The 22,101-nt window shown below is 36.9% G+C and overlaps 1 protein-coding gene across 2 annotated transcripts in view; it reads right to left on the reverse strand.

Moving 5' to 3' along the window:
- Positions 1–22,101, reverse strand: part of RAD18 (RAD18 E3 ubiquitin protein ligase) — a 102,157-nt gene that overhangs the window by 14,635 nt on the left and 65,421 nt on the right. The window contains exons 11-12 of one of the 2 annotated variants that reach the window (XM_034658694.1): positions 17,076–17,250; positions 8,704–8,763 (exon numbers count right to left, since the gene is read on the reverse strand). In XM_034658694.1, the coding sequence (XP_034514585.1) occupies positions 8,704–8,763; positions 17,076–17,250 (235 nt within the window). The remainder of the gene's footprint in view (positions 1–8,703; positions 8,764–17,075; positions 17,251–22,101) is intronic. The other variant, XM_002920380.4, reaches the window with a different exon arrangement.

Genomic DNA, 22,101 nt, shown 5'->3' on the forward strand with positions numbered 1-22,101 from the left:
ACTGTTTTCTCTTGACCAGAAACATAAACTTATTTAGCAATTTTTCCAATAATTCCAATGCCCCCTAAACTACAAAATCTCATTAATATATTTGTCTTACCTTACTGCCTGCACCATCAAACTTCATTAACCAATTTATAATAACACTGAAGATAACAATGACTTCCAAAACTTTATTTCGCATAGCACAGACTCTTTTTTGTTTAAAGTAGATTAATATATTTACAGGGTTCAAAATCAAAATGACATAAAAAGATATACACTCAGAAGTCTCACACTCTCCTCACTCCCCTGCCAACCCATTCCCCCTTGTCTCCAAAATGTAATCATTTATTAGTTTGTTTATTCTTCTGGTGTTTCTTTATGCAAAACCAAACAAATATAAGTATACACCATCACCTCCCCCCTTTTAGAAAGGAAACCATATGCTATTTATGCTGTTCTGAACAATGGTCTTTTCACTTACAAATCTATCCTGGAAATCTCTCTGTTATCAAGCACACAGAGATTGTCCCTTTGTTTTTGTTTTTTTTTATAATAATTTTTTTTATTATGTTAGTCACCATACAGTACATCCTGGTTTTTAATGTAAAGTTCGGTGATTCATTAGTTGCGTATAACACCCAGCGCACCATGCGATACGTGCCCTCCTTACTACCCATCACCAGCCTATCCCATTCCCCCACCCCGCTCCCCTCTGAGGCCCTCAGTTTGTTTCTCAGAGTCCATAGTCTCTCATGCTTCATTCCCCCTTCTGATTACCCCCTCTTTTCTTTATCCCTTTCTTCTCCTACTGACCTTCCTAGTCCCTTTGAACAACCACACAGTATTTCATTGTATGGCTGTACTACAGTTTAATCGACCAGCCCCAATGATAAACATGTGAGTAGTTCTAGGCTTTTGTTATTCTGTAAACACTGAATAACTGTGTGTGTAAGTCACCGTGTAGATGTGCAGGTGGAATCTGAAGGACAAATTCATTGAATAATGGCTAAAAGGCAAAACAATAGTACTTTTGGTTGATCTCATCAGATTCCTGTCCTTAGGAATGGTTATTATGTAGCACCAGCCAGTAATAAATGAGTGTCTGTTTCCCCACAGCCTTACAGCAGAGGATGCAAGCAAATGTTAAGATTTTTTGCCAACCTACCAGGTGAGAATTGGATTTAATTTGTATTTCTCTTTCAGCAAACCATCTCTGTTCATGACTTCTGCCCATTTTTCTCCTGGGTTTGTGGGTCTTTTCCTTAGCAGTTTCTAGATGCTCAAAAAGACTATCTACTCCTGAATATTTTTTTAAAAAGGTACTATTAAGTCTATAAATGGTAATAAAAAGTATTAGCATGTCTTCTTTCATTGTCAAAAACATTTCTATTAAGTTATAATATCAAAGCTGAACATTATTTCTTTAAAGCTACATATCTGACATTTTTTTGGCTGATGAGAAAGAATTCCAAAGCAAGTATTATTATATTTATCTTAATTTTAATTCTGGTTGTGATTTAAAAACAATCTTCTGATTCTTTCTAGTACCCCCCACACTATCCTCTATAATTAATGCAGGAACTCTGGCTAACCAAAATTAACTACCGCTTTGAGCTGTACACCAGCAACTAAACATGCCAGCAACAAAACAAAACAAAACAAAACAAAAGGTCTCTTGATCTGGCTTTATCTGCTAACTAATCTCATTTAAAATTCTTGACCACAAATCTGAAATGGACAATCCTTGCTACCAAGCAATCCTATAATTCTTACCTGTGCATTCTGCTTCCCACTCTCAAGAGGACTCCTATCTTCCCAAACCCCCCCACTCTCAGCTGATGAACATGCCTTAGCTACATTAAGAAAATAAAAACCATCAGGCAGACTTGCTGGTCATGCTTTGATCAGATGCTTCCTGAGTAAGCACTAAGTTGCTAAAACTATTTACCCAGTTGCTAAAGACAAAAATTTAGGATTCATCCTTCATACTGAGCTTTTCCTTGCTCACCATACACAAACCATCTGCAAGTTCTGCAGCTCCTACCTCCAAAATATATCCCCAAACCCACCCATTTCTCTGTTCACTATTATTATGCAGATGCACCCCACCACAGACCCTAGAATGGACTGCTACAAAAGTCTAACTGGCCTCCCTGTTTCCACTCTCACTTCACCTCCAGCCCCCATCCCCATCCCCATCCATTCTCACAACATCTGGGGTCAACCTTATAAAAAATATAAAACAGACCATATCGGATCAGAACAATATTGATAAATCATTTGGTCTCTAAACTGATCTGCAGATTCAAGTGAATCTCAACCAAAGTTCCTTTTTTGTTACAGCAATTGACAAGTTGATTTTAAGGTCTATAGGGAGATGCAAAGGACCTAAAATAATTTTGAAGGCCATGACAGGCACCTCTGGCTTCCAGCATCATCTTCTCATGACAAACAGTTACTATCATTTTCTGTGTGCCAAGAAGAAAGGTTAGGAAACACTGTATTAAAGAAAGAACCATGGGGCACCTGGGTGGCTCAGTCGTTAAGCGTCTGCCTTGGGCTCAGGGCGTGATCCCAGGGTCCTGGGATCGAGCCCCGCATCAGGCTTCCTGCTCTGCTGGGAGCCTGCTTCTTCCTCTCCCACTCCCCCCTGCTTGTGTTCCCTCCCTCGCTGGCTATCTCTCTCTCTGTCAAATAAATAAATAAAATCTTTAAAAAAAAGAGAGAGAGAGAGAGAAAGAAAAGAAAAGAAAAGAAAAGAAAAGAAAAGAAAAGAAAAGAAAAGAAAGAAAAGAAAGAAAGAACGAACGAACCAGACCTTTAGGTCAATCTCTTTAAATTCTTATAAAAAAATGAAGAAAAGTACTGTGTGTTGGTTTTTTTAAAAAAAGAGAAATAAAAGGACATTCGGTTAATTCCAAATGCTGGAATCCTCTTGGCTGTCTGGAGAAATCCAATTTCAAAATACAATTAAACATGTATGCTTAATTTTTTTCTTACGAACTTAAGAAACAAAAGAAGACATCAACTCTGAGAGTCTAATGTAAGGGAAAATTTTTTTAATTAGCAAAATTTTCACTGCTACAACTAGATACTGAATCAAACTCTCAAGTTAAATGGGCAGGGGGGTAAAATCATGATGCTTCAAATTGTTTTTATTCTTTAGACTGTCAGCAGTATAATGACTGATACAAATAAAAAAAAAATACTAAAAGATAACAAGATCATAGTAACAGGCTATGATATTTTGCTCCATAAAGAGAAATAAACTAAAAGACAAGCAACATTGTAAAGGTGAAAATCTCCTCCACAACTTAAGAAGAAGTTTTCATCTGATTAAAAATTTCTTTGATAACAGGGACCACGGGGCTGGATATGAAGCTCATACTGAGACTAACATGTCTTCTGCACAGCCAGGCCAACTTCTGCATAATCTACCCACCTGTCCACCCTGAGAAGGCAGATTCAACAGTGCAAATGTGGGAAGCCTGGCCAATACCAACCACAGAAACCACAGAAATACAATATTAAGTCAAAGTTCAGGCCACAAAATTCCAGTCTCATGAGGAGAAGAATTTGGAAACTACCTTATACTGCTGGAATTTAGGCAGTGGACACTGAACCTCCCTGTGATTCAGTTTCCAATAAAATGATCTAGTGCATGAGAAAGAATTATCCCTCCAAAACTGTACTTTCACCAAATTTTAATGTTCTGATACATATTTTTAATTTTGTATTTGTACTATTACCCATACTCCAATAACACATTCTAAATGGTTCTAATAAAATGTGCTTATTAGGACAAGAGAAGCATACTATAGCACACATTAACACAATATTAAAGACCTCTATAATTAACTTCTGTAGAATTACCTTAAAAAAAAAAAAACCTCCCTTTGAGGCCTGTTATGCTTTAATGCTCAAATCTCTCTGCGATACAGGAACAATGTGCACTAGTCATGTGGTAAAATCAAAGGAGGAAGCAAAATCAGCAATTTTATATGTACCCACATTCCAGAATGTTTGTGTGGGAATCAAGAGAACAGAACATGTACAAATTAACACTGCATGTCCTAACAAGGCAACCGTACAATCTATCATCTAAACCCAGACACTCTGGAGAGTAATATAGTGTGCTACTAATAATGACACCAGGACAAGAAATGGAAACCAGCCTATCTCAGGCAAATCAGAACATATGGTCATTCTATATCTAACTGATATTTTGTACAATTCCATTAAAGGAAGCAATGGTGCCTAAGACAAAAGTCCTGATGCAACTCATGTTGTCGTGGGGGGATCCCGAGCTGAGAATTACTGGCTTCCATTCTATTTACTGACCTTGGATAAGTCCCCTCACCTGTCCAGGCCTCCACTTCCTTACCTGTGGTATGAAGTCACTATATTTAGTGATTTCCTGTGTTACCTTCTAACTTGAAAATGTTTGTATTCTACCCTAATGTGTCTTTTCCCCAGGTTCTAAAGGTCTCCAAGGAGACCTCATATATCTGTTCCTCTGATTTAAAAGCAAAGGTAGTATGAAATGAGAAGGCAGGGGGAAAAAGCTCTGATTTTAACTTCTGAGGTGACTGTAACAAATTATAAACTAAATCGACTGACTAAAAATACAAAATTCCAATAGCATGATAAGTAAATTATATACTTCACTTCCACCCAAATTCATTCACCAGAACAGGACTCTGATTTTGAATTTGTTTGGTTTTTTTACTACAGAGAGCTCTTACCTGGTTGTCCACAGGTGGGGGTCTGGGAGAGTTAGTCCAAAACAGTGACTGCATGCCTACTAACACTTAGAAGAAACTGGTAGTTCCTTCAAGGTCTCATATTACTCTTCTCAAAGCTTTCTGAAAAACACACTATCAGCTCCTTTTTTTTTTTTTTAATGAAAAACTGAATTCTGAACCAGTCAAGAATGTATCTCAGTTTTATATATCAAGCTAAGTATATCCAGAAGCTTACGGAACAAGAATTCTTATGTAGTTTATGAAATGTCTGAAAACTAAAAAAGGAAAACACACTTTAAAAATGTCAACTTTATTCTAGTATTACCTTGTCATGCCAGCCAAAACTCTCAACGCTACAGTCATAGAACCAAAACCTTGGGTGATGATCAGACACTGCTCTAAGCTATGACAATGAAGGTATCATTTGGTAAGTATGGAACCTGGAAGGAACTACCAGTTTCTATAAGCATTTCAGATACACAAGTAAAAATAATTTGAAAACTCTCTCCTCATACAGGAAATTGAAGGGCTCAAAGTAATTTTACAGAGGATCTCTGTATCATGGCAGTTCATGAATTTGGTAAAAACAAATGAAAATATCTGCCACCTGGGATTGACTCAGAAGGCTGAAAAATCAAGAACTTACTATAAAACAACAACGAAGTTACTCTGAAGAAGCTCCTCAGATTACCCAACAAAAATGCATGATAAAACACTCCTCGCAAAAGGTGCTAACATGAACTGCCTGAGAGTAAAAGAAAACCTTATTATTGAACAACCAATATCTTTTGGCAATGAGTACTGGAGAAAAGATAAAACTATCTGTCCTTTCACGTTGTTCTTGGAGGATCACTACTGAAAATCACTTTTACAAGCATATGTTCACTAATAAAAATACAGCAACTGAAGAGGTTGAGGCATATTGTAAATTGTGCATGTTTTCTCTTATGATGAAATGCAAATGCTGGGCTACATCCTTGGAGGGGAAATCATTCTACGGAATCAAAGTATTAGTACAAGAAAGCAAAACTGATTAAAAAAAAAAAGACAATGGAGAGGAAAGTAGAATTCTTTCCTCAGGCCATATTTATGGATTAAATTTTAACATAGCACAAAATAATAATACATTTATATAATGCATTAAAACAGAGTTTTATTATAAATTCATTTATATGACTAAATGTAACAAGTAATGTTAAATGAAAGGGAAAAAGGAATAGTTCAATAACTAAACTTATACAACCCAGAAAGTGTCCAATTTGATGTCCTAATTACTTTTTTTAAAATAAACTTTTTATTTTAGAATAGTTTTATATTTACAGGAAAGTTGCAGAGACAGTACAAAACGTTCCCACATTTCAATTTCTTCTACTGTTAACAGCTTACACTAGTCTGATTCATTAGTTACAACCAAGGAAGCAATACTAACACATTATTGTTAACTGAAGTCCCACACTTGAATTATATTTCTTCCACCTCTAATGTCTTTTTTGTTGTTGTTCCAGCACTCCATCCAGGACATTCCATTTAGTCATCAGGTCTCCTTAGGCTCCTCTAGACTGACAGTTTCTCAGATTTTCCTTGTTTTTGATGACCCTGACAGTTTGAGGAGTGCTGGTCAGGTATTTTATAAAAGGACCCTCAACTGGAGTTTGATGTTTTTCTCACAATTTGACTGAGGTTATTAAGTTTGGGGAGGAAGGCCACAGAGATAAAGTGTCATTCCAACCACATCATGTCAAGAGTACATGCCACCAACATAACATCACTGTGGATAATGACCTTGATCTCCTGGCTGAGGTGGTGGCTGTCAGGTTTTTGTTTTCTCTTCTTTTCCCTTCCTTTCTCTTCCCTTTCATCCCTCCTTACCCCCTCCCTACAACTTCCTCCCTCCCTCTCTTTTTCTCTTTCTCTCTTTTTCTAACACTTTCTCCAGCATTGTCTTGCTTCCTGCCCCAGCCCTGGAATCAGCCATTTCTCCAAGAAGCAGTAGTTCCTTCTTTTGGGGAATGTTATGAGAAACCAAGAACAGGGCACTATGTGTGCTGGTTGCAACTGCAGTGCCCTTGTTTCTTGGCCCTGGCAGCTGAGACAGCAAGGAAATACATGTTTGTACACTCGCTTACTTCCTCACACAGCTCTCTAAATAGCTTTATATGTATGCCCTGAGTTTACAGCAAGCTAGCCATGAGTTCACCCTGTACAACACTGGAAGCTTTAGCCTTCCTTGTCTATAATCTCCCACTCCAACGACGTGGTTCCCATTTGTCACCCATTTTAAGAGAAGGACACATAGCTAACATAACAGAAAAAATATATATGCTCAACTACAGATAGGTAAGATAAGATAAAAGTCTTCTGAAATAAGTCAGGGAGAAACTTCAATACATATATGTTAGAGAAGTATTTAAGGTCCATACATCAATGCAAATCAAATAGTATAGATAAGTACACTTCAAAATACCACTTTCTACTTCTTAAACATAAATAAGTAAGCAACTGTGTGTGTAAAAAAAACATTTAAAAATGATTACCATTGGATGTGCCGAATAGAAGGTTAGAAAACCTCTCTTCCTCCTCTCTAAGGAGGGTTCAAAGTCACACAATATTGCCACTTATTAGTAGGGTACTTCAAAGACCTTCCTAAAAAAGACCAGCAGGCCTATTGTGCTACAGCCAGCAGAGTGACTTCAGAAGTAGAGAGGATGTCCATATACACAAGGCCCATTAATTAACAGTACACTTTTCTCTAGTAAGGCAAAACAAAGCGGATAATAAGGAAATATGCCTGACTATCAAAGAACTCCCAGTTCTGTGCTTGTGATTTTCTGCCTAAGGCCAAGAGATTTTTATTCACTATGTTGGTAAACTTTAGTATGATGATAGATTATTTCATACTTCAGTTTATTATCACACAAGATGAAAAAGTAAATTGTTTCTCACCAACAAGCACATTTTCTCCCATCAGTTTGTGGACTCATTTATCTCAGAGCTTTCCAGATAATGTCCCTTTCTCCCCCTGACATTTCCTTGTCCATCACTTCTTCAATAGCCCCCAGACAGCCTTATCTCTTCCACTCCTGGCAGCAATGGGCAAGGGTGCTTGGCATTTAGCTCTGGAACGCCTAGAGAGGTGCAGTTAGCTCTGGAATGCCTACAGACATTCCTACACTCTTTTGGACTAGAGATCTAGACAAAAGCCTAGAGCACCCCCATTTGTATTGATAAAGAATACATAAAACCGAACCATTTTCCTATCTTCAGCTGGAATCACTGCTTTGGCAGATCCCATTGGTACTCTGCCTTCATCCCTTTACCCTTTTCCCTTCAGTGTACCAGGCTTGACTTGCAACGGTCAGGGCCTTTGTCAGATTGTCCTCTCCCTGTTGGAGCTTGCTCTGTCACCAGCATGGGAGGCTGCAGGCAGTAGAGAGCAGCCCCCAACCAAGTAACTGACTCCCTTACCCCTCGCCTGGGTTAACTCAGGTGAGTGTTTTAAACCAGCTCCTAGTTTCTAGGAGTTCTGATAAAACTCCAGCTGCTCACAGTGATAGCTGGTTTGATAATATGCCCCTTCAATACTGTCTCACCTTTCCTGCCTCATGTGCCCACTCCCTATAGTGGTTCCTCACCTTCCAGATTAACGGATTCCACTCAAATCCTTGTTCTCAGGGTCTTCGCAGGAAATCTAACCATTTCAACATCTGCATATTTCCACTCTTTCAAGAATGTGAAGAGCAAGCAAGCTCAGTCAGAGCAACATTATTAGTCAGGAGAACTTGGATTCCGAGGTAAACTATACCTGGATTCAAATCCTGGCATTGCCACATACACTACACACCACCCTAAGCAACTTATTTCACTCCTTTAACCTTTCATTTCCACATCTTTACAATGGGTTTGCCTGTGGGCTAAACGAAACAATGCATGCAATACTGTTAGTATTCAAATTACATTTGTCAAAATCACATACCTTACAGCCCACATTAACAAGGCTTCACCAATACACTTTACTATTCCAGGAGGCTCTTGTCTAGGAATATAAAAGTTGTGAATAACTTTATTGTTGAGTCTAAAAACGTAAAAGACCCCATCAGCTTTTCAATAGAAAGCATGATACCGCAGGATTCTTTGTACCCCTCACCTCTTAAAATCCTCATATTGCTGTATTCACCAATTCTCCACTTAGGTTTACCCAATCCTAACCAAGACCTGCATGGAAAGACCTGCCTGAAACCAACCTTCTAAATCTCAACACACATCCCAACTTTGACCTTCTGGCTGAAGAGACCACTCTAATTGATGACTGAGGTAGTGTTTCCCCTTTCCTTCAATAAGTCATAAACTTGACTGGATCTTATCAACAGGCTGATGATGCCAGTATTCAACATTCCTTAGATGAATATCACAACAGCACATTTCTCTTAAGATTGTGCCACCATTCTTCAATTTACTCAGAGCTTTGGAAAGGCTGGAATATACTCCTTAAATTTTTCAACAAACAGTAATCAAGATTTCTTCACATTTTTGTGTTTTGTTGTTGTTGTTCTCTTGCTCTCAAGAATTCTGGACAGACAGCTTTTCCAAAAATGACTGAAAAGTGAAGAAAAGTTGCACCCAAATATATCAAATACATGGCCAATGGTTAATTTAAGCCTTTCAGTCAAAGAGCCCAGTGTTCTGTGCCTATGTCTGTGTTGGACTTTCCACACAGTTGCTGCTAATTTAGCATCAGAGAAGAGCTAACTGTTTTTGCCAGAAACCGTGAAAAGTTAAAATGTATTCATTCACAACTTACCTGACTCAGAACTTTTATGACCAACACCTAGCATCTGCAAGAAGGTTCACATAGGTTACCAAGTGGTGAATTTAGTTGGTCTTTGTTAAGTACTGGAATCCCAGTGGCCACTTCATCAGTCCAAGTTTTCTAACATGTCAAAGCAAAGATAACCTAGTTGGGTTGGTCCTGAACTAATTGACTGAGTTACGTGAAAACAATACTCACCACCCTATGCAGACCACTGGCTACCACTTTTTTTTTGGTTAATAAATCAGAAGCACAAATCTTTCCTCTGGAAAATTTCCTAGTATAGGGCGCCTGGGTGGCTCAGTCGGTTAAGCATCTGCCTTCAGCTCAGGTCATGATCCCAGGGTCCCAGGATCGAGTCCTGCATCAGGCTCCGTGCTCAGCAGGGAGTCTGCTTCTCCCTGTGCCCTTCACCCTGCATGTGCTCTCTCTCTCTCTCTAACAAATAAATAAAATCTTTTTTAAAAAGGAAGAAAATTTCCTAGTATAAACAAACTTCTTTGATTAAGGACAATGACTTCTCAATAAATTTTTTAATTTTAATAATTTCAAAGCTACAAAAAGTGACTCTGCATGTGTGTACATGTGTTTTTTTAACCACTGAAAGTACGCTGGAACCATCATGCCCCTTTCACCCCTCAGTGCGCACTTCTTCAGAGCAACCACATTCACTTATATGACCACGATGAAATTATCAAAATCAGGAAATTAAATACCGACATAGTTAATATAATCTAATCTATAGACCTTATTCAAATCTCTCCAGTTAGGCCAAAACACAATGCCTCTTTATAAATTCTTTTGCCTAGAACTAAAGTGCACAAATACATATTTTTAAAATAATCATCTGAAGATTCTTCCAAATAAAAGCATGACTACTATTCATCTCTGCATGAAGATAAAGCTTCCTCTAAAGGGTCATAATCAAAAGCATCTCTTCTTATAATGTAGCACTCAATAAAAATGCAGTTTTTTCTGCTTGCCAAAACTCAGGGAACAAAAGCTCTCTTTTTTCATTAAGAAGAACAATAAGTTAATTTACAGAAATCTGGACAAGTTTCTTGAACTCCCGGAAATCATCTAGCAAGAAGTTGTACAAAAATACAAAATTCTAATCAATTTGCTTATCATCTGTCTTCAGGTTGGCAACAGAGAATCAATATAGCATTCATAATTCAAATTCTAAAAAAAATACTTAAGAGTTAAGAATCAAGTTAGCAACAAAACAGCTTCATCCTAATAATTATTTGGATTGGATATACCTATTGGGTCTTAAAATAAGATTATTCTTAGTTGAAAGTCTGCCAGTTTATGTAAGTCTGAATATTGTTCTAATACAAAGAAAACTAATATTTTTATTCAACAATCTAACAGTAAGATCTATACTCCATACTAAAGCATGACTGCATGAATTGAACAATTCACAATATATTTGCACTCACATTAGACCTCAAATAGTGTGACTTTAAAAAAAAGAGTAAAAAAACATAAAAAATTATAAAATACTATGATCCTTTTGTCTTAAAAATGTTCACTTATCTATCTATCTATCCATACCAATATCTTTAGAAGGGTCTACACATGAAAATGTTAACATGAAGTTATTTCTGGTTGATAAAATTTGGGAATTTTATTCTTTTTGTTTATCTAAATTTTCTATTCTTCACAACAAACATGCATAACATCTAATTTAAAGGGGTTTTGAAAATTTTGGGCTTTACAATGAAAGCAACAAAATATCATAAAGAGAAAAAAATGAGAACTTTTGTAAAAAATGAAAGGTATAAAGATAGAAATACTTTAATATACAAGGAATAACTATAACTCTAGAAGGTTGACTCATGATCTGAAATGAACCAGTGGTAAAAGAACACAGGTAACTTACCAACTATTACACTCATTAAAAATAACAGGATTATGGAATTTTAGGGTTGGAAAAGATCTCAATAAGGGTACTAATTTTCCATTGGATACCTGAATATTATGGAAAGTAAAAGTTGGACCACATAAATAAAGATGACTTACTTCTAATACACTAAGAGTCTACTAAAAGCATTTGGTTGTGATGGGTCCTCTTCTCCCTCTGAATTCTTTTCCTGATTTCTATGGAGCTAATTACCCCAATCGACTGGGTATCTCTTTTGACTACTTAGGTTTTATAGTCACTAAATACCACTGGCATTAACCAGTGGATCACTATACTTCATGACAGCCTTCTGCCAGGTTACCACTAGCCAGTATTATGACATACTTTTTAAGTTTCCAACTAGGTGATGAAATTCTATTTGAAGTGAGTCAGAGACCTTATTCATACTCAAATACTGCATTTCAATAACCTACGACAATACTGACGTGAAAACGAACCATTATTTTATGTCACTTAGAAAAAAACAGAGGTCAATTCAACTATGACATAAGACTTCCTGAGGCACCTGGGTGGCTCAGTCCGTTAATTAAGACCAACTCTTGGTTTCAGCTCAGGTCATGATCTCATGGGTCATGAGACAGAGCCCCACATCCGGCTCTGCGCTCAGCAGGGACTCTGCTTAAAGATGCTCTTCCTCTGCCCTCCCCAACTCTCTCTCTCTCTTTCTCAATAAACCAATAAATAAATCTTTTTTTAACCTTTATTTATTTGATAGAGAGAGAGCAGGAAAGCACAAGCAGGGGGAGTGGCAGAGGGAGAAGGAGAAGCAGGTTCCCCACTGAGCAGGGAGCCTGATGCGGGGCTCGATCCCAGGACCCTGAGATCATGACCCAAGCCGAAGGCAGTTGCTTAACCAACTGAGCCACCCAAGAGCCCCAAATAAATAAATCTTTTAAAAAAAAGACTTCTTCTTCACTTAGAATTTTTAATTTACATATCCAGAGAGTTCTATAAATGTATGTAGACGTAGGTTTTTATTTTATACCACTGTTGTGTGTATGTATATATGTATATATATATATATTTAAAAAAGAATTGAAATAAACTGGTTAAAGTATTCCCAAAATGTCTTCAGATGTGGAGTCTGACTCTTCTTCATCACATTCTGAATCATTATCTCTGAAGTCTGAGTTTTCCCTCACAAAGTTACCCTCTGTGCTACCAACAGCACCAGAGACACAGCATTTCTCAAAAATACTTGACTACTGTCTCCAGGAATTTCATCTAAGGCACTGACATCCACTCTGCAAATTCATTTCCTAACCTTGTCTCTTTCCTCAATCACATTGCATGTGACTAGAAGCAGCTTCTGTTCAACGACATCAAGAAAGATCTGACAAATTGATGTGGGACACCCTAACCAGAGTCTTTTGCAACATGTGAAATCAGTCATGCTGTTATTACTTTGAAATTTCTTCTATCTACTCCAAGGGTTTTAACCATTTCTCCTGCATTCAGTTGGTCATGTAACAGCCAATCCTTTGCACATAGTTTATAATCAAAATTATAACAAGTCTTCAGACTTGTGGGTATCTTTCTTTCCTACGTCCTACAAATCACTTGATGGTTTTTCAAGAATGGAATTGCAGCCATTCATCCAATGATGAATATTAACTTGCTAACATCAAACTTACACTCTGCTGCACTTTCTTCCTACACAATAACTTTTTTCTCTCATTACTTTACGGAAGATATTTTAAATGACAAACCAATGTAATGCTAACAATGCATGTAACTCAAGTGAAATGACAGCCTGAAGAGCCACGATGCTCACATACCTACCACAACTTGACAGGTAGCAACTTTGAGACACCACTGATTGTAATAAACATCACAATTTCAGATATTAAAATGTAAAACAGAAAATATTATGTCTTACAACCAATAAATCATTCACTAAATAAAGGCCTAGTAGTAACAGCAGACTAGTGTGGTAAACCCTTGGCAGGAAATTTTTTTGAAAATGACTGACAGACTCAATTCTTAAGGACTTTGATGGGTAATTATAGGAATGACAAAGATACTCAAATAAGTATAATACAAGAAAGGATTTGATTTAGATAAACTGCTATGGAATTCAGATACACTGTTACAGGAATTCATAGAAGTAGAAAGTAGAAGTAGAAATTACTTCCTGCTTAGTGGGAAGATTGAGAAAGAAAGAGATTAGAGGAAGGGCTGAAAGGGGCCATCCAAGAACAAACCCAAAGGAGGATTGGCAAAGCAATGTCTTAGAGGAGGTAGCTGAATTTATGTTTAGAAAGAATATGTCTCCTTTATAGCGGCATTATTTACAATAGCCAACATATGGAAGCAGCCCAAGTATCCATCAACTGATGAATGGATAAAGAAGGGGTGTGTGTGTGTGTGTGTGTGTGTGTGTGTGTGTGTGTGTGTGTGACGGAATATTATTCAGCCATAAAGAAGAATGAAATCTTGCCATTTGCAACAACATGGATGGAGCTAGAGAGTATAATGCTAAGTGAAATAAGTCAGTTAGAAAAAGACAAATACCATATGATTTCACTCCTATAAGGAACTGAAGAAACAAAACAAATGAACAAAGGAAAAAAGAGACAAATCGAGAAACAGACTCTTAACTACAGAGAACAAACTGACGGCTACAAAAGGGGAGGCAGGCAGGGGGAGGAGAAAAACAGGTGAAGGGGATTAACAGTACACTTAGCATGACGAGCACTAAGCAATGTATAGAATTGTATACTACACTGTACACCTGAAACTAATATAACACCCTACATTAACTATACCAGAATTAAAATTAAAAATGTAATAAAAAATTTTTTTTGAAAAGAAATAGTAAGCCTTTTTCTCACTGAGAGGAAAGTTTTTTTAGGAATGTCTTAAGAAATATGTCTTTCTCTTATGATAAACAGGAAAGGAGAGGTCAGAAACTACAAAAAAACCTTAGAAGGGAAAGGAAGAGCTGGAGGCAGTTCAGATTAGCTGGCCTCAGTGAACTGCAGACATGGCCTCTACTGAAGGTGGGGCAACACGCAGGCAACTGGTGTGGAACAGGCGCCCTGGGAAATGCAACACAGAGTAACTTAGAAGACTATGCCTCACCAGTCAGCACCCAGCTGAGGCCGGATTAAATGAATTTTGAATGCAACTAATTAGCCCAGGCTCACAGCTTTCTCTAGAAAAGTTCAGAACAGAAATAGGGAGGAAAAAAAAAAAGAAAAAAGATAACCTGTGGGATTTACTCTATGATGCAGCTGAAGTTTCAGAATGAAGGAGATGCAATGCCCAGCCAGAGTCCCAATTTTTGCAGCATTACTGAAGGCAATGTAATTGATTTCATCTTTATAAAAGTAGAATAATCACATTTATCAAAGATTCTCAAACTTATTACCTCATTTCACCTTTCCAACAGATCTGAAACAAGATATTTTTATGTTTTTCATAGATATGTGAAGACTTCAAAAGACTGATTCCCAAATCACCCAGCAGATCCTGATGCAAAGCCACTCAACTCTAACTTAGCCTACTACTGTTCCTGCTATGCCAGAGCCGCTTCCTCTCCCTGCCCATACTCACTCCTCCACAGTCCACTCCTGAATCAGTTGCCCAATGGTCTGTCCTGGTATCAAACCAAATACCATTAGTAAAGGCTCACTTCATTCTCACTCCCCTTTTGACCTTGGTTTCTAGGTATGATATAAGGAACACACTCTATCTTTTAAAATTAAAAATCTTAGATGGACAAAACGACAAGTAAATTAAAAAGAATTTAAATAAAATAAAAAATTGAAAGATTAGCATATTTAATATTTACAGTGTATTTAACAGTTACTCAAACTTGAGATATCAGTAGTGGACACTGCCCACTTTCTCAAGGTAAGCCAAGCAAATCCTCATATACGGTCTCTAAAGTTTGGCTTCCAAAGTGTGCAAGCAAACTCAATGATTCTTTTTCCTTGTAAGACTGCAATTAGAAACCACCCAAATGTCCATCAGCTGGTAAATGAATAATAAAATGTATACCCGTACAACAGAGTAATATTCTGCAATGTAAAGGAATCTAGCACTGAAACATGTTACAACATGAACCTTGAAAATATTATGCTAAGTAACAGAAGCCAGTCACAAAGACCACACACTGTATGATCCCACTGATACGAGCTGTCCAGAATAGGCAAATCTACAGAGACACAAAGTAGATGAGTAGCTGCCAGGGGCTGGCAGAGTTGGGAGGAAATGGAAAGTGACTGCTAATGAGTATAAGGGTTCTTTTTAGGGTGATGAAAATGTTCTAAGATGGTGGTGACAGTTGTACAAATTTGTGAACATACTAAAAAACATTAAATTGCACACTTACACAAGTGAGTTGTATGGTATGTAAATTTTATCTCAATATAGCTGTTAAAAATTGGTAATTAGTAGGTAGTTCCACTGGATATGGGTGTACATGTGTATGTAGACACATACACGTGCAGAACTAATTAAAAGTGAAATAGAATATAAGAGGTTACATTAAAAAGATTTTTTTTAGTGGTTTAATAATCCTCTCACATTTCGGTGATGCCAGTAAATCTGAGGACGAGACCTCCAACAAATTCACCCTACTTAACCATCCTCTCACCACCAATACATAAATATAAATCTGGCTGCCATGTATTCCCTCCTACAGTTTCTTCCATTCCCCCACTTCAAATTCAAACTCACCCTGGTATTCCCAGACATTCAGGCATTCTGTGACTATGGTTAAAAATGAACTCTTACTCCCTTGAACTCTGATTTTCCTCCATTTTTACCTAGCATTCCTACACGATTTGTATTTAAAAACAAACACTGCCTACTGGACTTGCTGATGGTAGCATTTAAAATTGGTATAATTCATTCAGAAGGCAACAACACCTACCATGGCCAAAATAGTGTTAAAAATAATTTATCAGAAACAAAAGGCTCTATATAAAGAGAGCTTTACCACAGTTTTAGGTGTATAAGTAGAACACTGGGGAAAATGTAGCTATCTAACAGAAACGGAAGAATCTGGTCATTTATGGTACAGAACTAGAAGAGAAGGCTGTACCCATGACAAAAACAGCTATAAAGATGAGGCAGAAACATGGGTACAAATGGCTTATGATATAAAATGAAATGCCAGAACACAAAAGTTATATACATATGTGTATATATGTACACATATCGTAAACATGTATACAATGATTTAACTCTAAGTCATCTTTTAAAAATATCTTTTAAAAAATCATTTGAAAAAACGACTCGCCTCCACATCTCTCATTTTTAAAGTGTCCCCATCCATTCTTACTTGTTCAATTACATTTTCTTTTTGGTTTTATTGTCCTATGCATTGTCCTTCTGATCATTTCTATTTTCTAGTATAGCTATCTTTATCTTCTTCATCCATTGTCTTGACAAAAAAATACCCATGGCCACTGCAATACTCTCCTACATGCTGCCTTGCTTGCTATCACTGTGCAAGTTACAAAGCAGAAGAGGAGACTAAAGTGGAAGAACAATGAACTGCCCCAGGCCTCAAAGTTATTTTCTAATTATTTTTGCCTATCTATCTTAGCATGCGCAGGAAATAGAAATTTAAAATAATCAGGTAATACATGTTTCTTACCTATTGAATGAGTCTGATTCTGGTGAAGAAAGAGCTTCTTCTTGAATATCAGTACAACTAGAAGAATCATCTGTTCTATCAGGCTCCATTCTCCCTGGGGATTCCAGCTTTGATTGAGAGAAGTGGTTTGTTACCGGGGGAGTATCTGAGAATTTCATTTTTTTATCTTCCTGCTCTAAAAAAACAAAAAATAAAAAGAAACATTTAAGAGTACCATAAAATCTGCAACCTCTCTGTTTATTATTTCTACATTTTCATTGCTATTTATACCTAGTAAAATGGAAGTTTATGTCACGTTGATTCCAAAACTCTAGTGACAGAGAATAAGAATCAACACTACCATGTGCCATCTAATTATACTGTCCATCACACGTATTTCCATTTTAATTAATTTAAAAACAAAATTTCCGGGGCACCTGTGTGGTTCAGTTGGTTAAGCATCTGCCTTCAGCTCAGGTCTTGAACTGGAGTCCCAGAGTCCCACGAGACTGAGCATCTGCCTTTGGCTCAAGTCATGATCTCAGGGTCCTGGTATTGAGCCTGTGTCATCAGGCTCTGCGCTCAGCAGGGAGTCTGCTTCTCCCTCTCCCTCTGCCTGCTGCTCCCCCTGTGTGCTCTCACTCACTCACTCTCTCAAGTAAATAAATAAATCTTAAAAGAATAAAAAATAATAAAATAATAAAAAATAAAAACAAAACTTCCTTTTAAAACCAGGAGTAGTGAACTGTGTAATTCTAATGAGGCTTCTATTTACAGTATTACCAAAGAATTCCTGCATATTTCACAGATCGGAGAAAACTGATAAACATAAAACACAACAAAAAAGGATTAAAAATTCAATCAGTAAGAGAACCATGGGCTTGGGGCACCTGGGTGACTCAGTCGATTGAGCATTCAACCTTGATTTCGGCTCAGGTCACGATCTCATAGATCCTAGGATTAAGCCCCATGTTGGGCTCCACGGCAGGGAGATTGCTTAAAGATTCTCTCTCCCTCTCTCTTTGCCCTCAGCCCATTCTTGTGCTCTCTCTCTCTCTCAAATAAATAAATAAATCTTAAAAAAAAAAAAAAAAACTACTATGTGGTAGTGAATCCATCTGGATATTTCTTAGTCCATTAAATAGAATCTAATATTCAATATGGAAAAGGAAAACTAATCAGACATAACCAGTATTTCTGTTTGATCTAATACATGTCATATTTCTATGTCTCCTTTGTCATATTCTGAATTTCTGAGGTCTCTTGCTGCAGATAAAAATAAAGGAAGCTGGAGGCATGCAGACAGTGTTTGCAAGAATGTGTCATACGGGTATGACCAAATATCTGCAAATACAAATGCAGAAACTAATATCCATGAAGGATCCCTCAGTGCCCAGGACTCTCCCTCACCTGTTTCAGGTGACCCTGTTTCAGGACCCTGCTAGGATTTCAGTTGCACTGTCTTTAAGATTCAGGAACTGAGTAAGTACTTAGCATGCAAGCCACATGCGCTAATAGTATAGAGCCCCTTTCCATGAGCTTCCTCACAGAGAAGCAGAGCTTCCACACATCACTCATCCAGTGTGCTTGTACAGGCAAGCGACCTTCAACAAAAGACACTAAAAAGAGTTGTCATAAAGAGAAAATTTACAGAAATAAGATTCTTAAAAAAAAACAAAAAAAACAAAAAAACACCTTTCCAAGTCCATACAGTCAAGATTTTTCCAAAATAAAAAGTTTTTGTTATATGAAAGAACAGCGTACATCACAAAAGTGTAATTTCTATAAATAAGCTCTTGATGTTGTCAGGCTTTCAATACGCCAAATCATTACCAAAACAAAGCTGTACCCGCCAGTGTTTATCTGGGAAAAGGAAAGAAGCAGCTAACCACAACCACAACCCAGGGGCTCAAAGATCTCCTCTTGTAAAGAGACACCCAGGATCACGTTAAGAAGAATCAATTACCCAGTAAACTCCGTGAACCCAGACAATTCAACACTGATCTGAACAGGAGACTGCAATCAAGCTTTCAAACCAGGGAGTAGGAATTCAACTTAAAACTATCTTTTATTCTTGCACCTGACATATCTTTTCTTACTTCTTCCCCTCTTACATAAGCCTCTCCAAGATAAATTCCCTCTTGGGGACAAGTATCATTCAACAATTTGTCGGTACTAAAAGTCAGTTATCTTTCATATCTGTCCATAGATGTCAGAATAGAACGTCAAACAGAGCTCACAACTCGGAGGCTCTACATCAAGCCTCCCTGAGGACATGCGACCAAAACAGATGAACGATTTACTTGAGAGAACATGTATCTTTGTTCACTTACATTGGCACTTCGATGAGCAAGTTTATTCCAAAGAAAAAAAATTACACTGGTTGTATGATGCTATACAGAGCTCAACTTCCCAGTCAGTCCTCTCTCCCACACTCTCCACCCCTCGCAGACATGTGCAAGTCATGCACAACAACCTACCAGCAGCAATCATCTCTGCACCCCACAGAGGCAACATTTATGGGCATATACATATATAATGCACACCCCTGAGTATAAGCAAGTAATTATTTACAAGAGACATTCAACCAATAAGCAAAAATGTTCTCCCATTCTGAGATATTAAGCCAGATTTTTTTCAGGAACTAAACTACTTTCTAAGAAAATCCTTTAACAACTTCACAAACACATTTAAGTTGTTCATAAACAGCATGAGGTATATACTCAGGGAGCAACCTACTAAATGATACTAGGAGAATTTAGGAAAAAAAAAAAGAAAAGAACGCAGCACACATTAAAGAATAAGACTTAGGAATAAATCTAACCAAGGAGGTGAAAAAATAAAGTGCTGAAAACTACAAAACATTGTTGAAAGAAATTAAAGAAGACATAAAGACATCCTGTGTTCGTAAACTGGAAGACAATACTATTAAGACATCAAAAGCTCCAAAGCAATCTACAGCTTCAATTCAATCCCAAAGGTACTTTTTGCAGAAACAGAAAAATTCATCCTAAAATTCAAATGGAATCTCAAGGGACCCAAAAAGTCAAAACAACCTTGAAAAGGAAGAATAAAGTTGGAAGACCCATATCTCCTGACTTTGAAATGTATAACAAAGCTATAGTAATCAGAAAAGTACAGTACTGACATGAGAACTGACATACAGACCAGAGAGTAGAACAGAACAGGGAGCACAGAAACAAACCCTCACATATATAGTCAATTGATTTTCAACAATATCAAGAGCATTCCATGTGGAAAGAATAGTCTTTTTAACAACTGGTGCTTTATCTACACATAAAAGAATGAAGTATGGACCCTTATCTTATACCATACACAAAAATTAACTCAAAAAGGATCACAGACCTAAACGTTAAAAGCTAAAATAGTAAAGCCCTTAGGAGAAAACAAAGTGGAAAATCTTCATGAACGGTTTGGCAACAATTTCATGGATATAACACCAAAAGCACAGGCAACAAAAGAAAAAATGGATATATTGGACTTCATCAAAATTAACCACCTTTGTGCATCAAAAGAAACTATGAAGAAAACAGAGGCAACCAAGAAAATATTTACAAATATTTGCAAATCCTATATATGGAAAAAGATTAATATCCAGAATATATAAAGAATTCCTAAAAAAACAACAAAAACCCCCCCGAACAAACCAATTGAAAAATGAACAAAGAGCATGAACAGGCATTTCTCCAAAGAAAAACACATGGTCAATAAGCATGTGAAAAGATGCTCAACATTATTAGTCATTAGGAAAATGCAAATCAAAACCGTGAGATATTCACGTCACACCTACGTTGATGGCTATGGTAAAAACAAAAATAAAACAAAAAGAACAGGCGTTGCCAAGGATATAGAGAAACTGGAATCGTTAAGCACTGCTGGCAGGAATGTAAAATGGTACAGCTGCTTTGGAATGAGTTCTGTGGTTTTTCAAAAGGTAAACACAGAATCACCATAAGAAGAAGAAACCCCACCCTTAAGTATATATCCAAGAGAATGGAAAGCAGAGACTTGAACAGATATCTGAACACCAATCTTCACAGAGCATTATTCACAACAGCCAAAAGGTGAAAATAACCCATTACAGATGAACAAACAAAATGTGGCATGTACACACAATGAGATAGTATTTGGTCATAAAAAGCAAAGAAATTTTGATATATGCTACAACAGGACCTTGAAAATATTATGCTTAGTGAAATAAGTTGACACAGAAGGACAAACATTAATATGATTCCACTTATGTGAGGTACCCAGAATAAGCAAATTCGCACAGAAAGTAGAATAGGGATTACCAGGGTCTGGCTGGAAAATGGCAAGAGAGTTATTATTTTTCATGGGTACACAGTCTCTGCTGGATGATGAAAAAGTTTTGGGTCTAGATGGTGGTGATTGTTATAAAACATTCTGAATGTATTTAATGCCATTGAACTATACATTTATGAATGGTTAAAATGTAAATATGTTATGTATAGTTTATCACAATAAAGAAAAAAATAATCAGGAATTTTCTTGTGCACTTTCCTCCATTATGATTCTGTTTTGTTCACTGGCCCAAAGCCTTGGCGATAGAAATATAATATTCATCTCAAATTTTAAGATGAATCAAAATTAAGGATGTGCTATATATGGGCACACCAAGTATGTAAGCTTCAGACTTTTTAGCAGAACATTCCATCCAAAATAAATACCAGTGACCTATAACAAAAATTATTCTAAGATAAAATTATTTGTAGAATATCTGAAGATGTACAGCAATAAATCCTACACCTAGAAAACATCTTCAGGCTGAAACAACTAAAAAACTTCTGATTTATCATTAAATGAAAGATTTTAGAAACTTGTCTTCCGGACATTCTCCCAATCATTTTCCCCACAATAACAAACCTAGTTTACATGCACAACTGCCATATGTCTAAAAATACTTTTTCCCACTTCAGATACCTAATAAAAAGGTAAAATCCCATGGTTTTCTTTTCTTTTTTATATTAAAAATAAATAGTGATTCAGGGGCACCTGGGTCATTAAG

The sequence above is a fragment of the Ailuropoda melanoleuca genome, chromosome 4, assembly GCF_002007445.2.
Source record: "Ailuropoda melanoleuca isolate Jingjing chromosome 4, ASM200744v2, whole genome shotgun sequence".
Classification (NCBI taxonomy): Eukaryota; Metazoa; Chordata; class Mammalia; order Carnivora; family Ursidae; genus Ailuropoda; species Ailuropoda melanoleuca.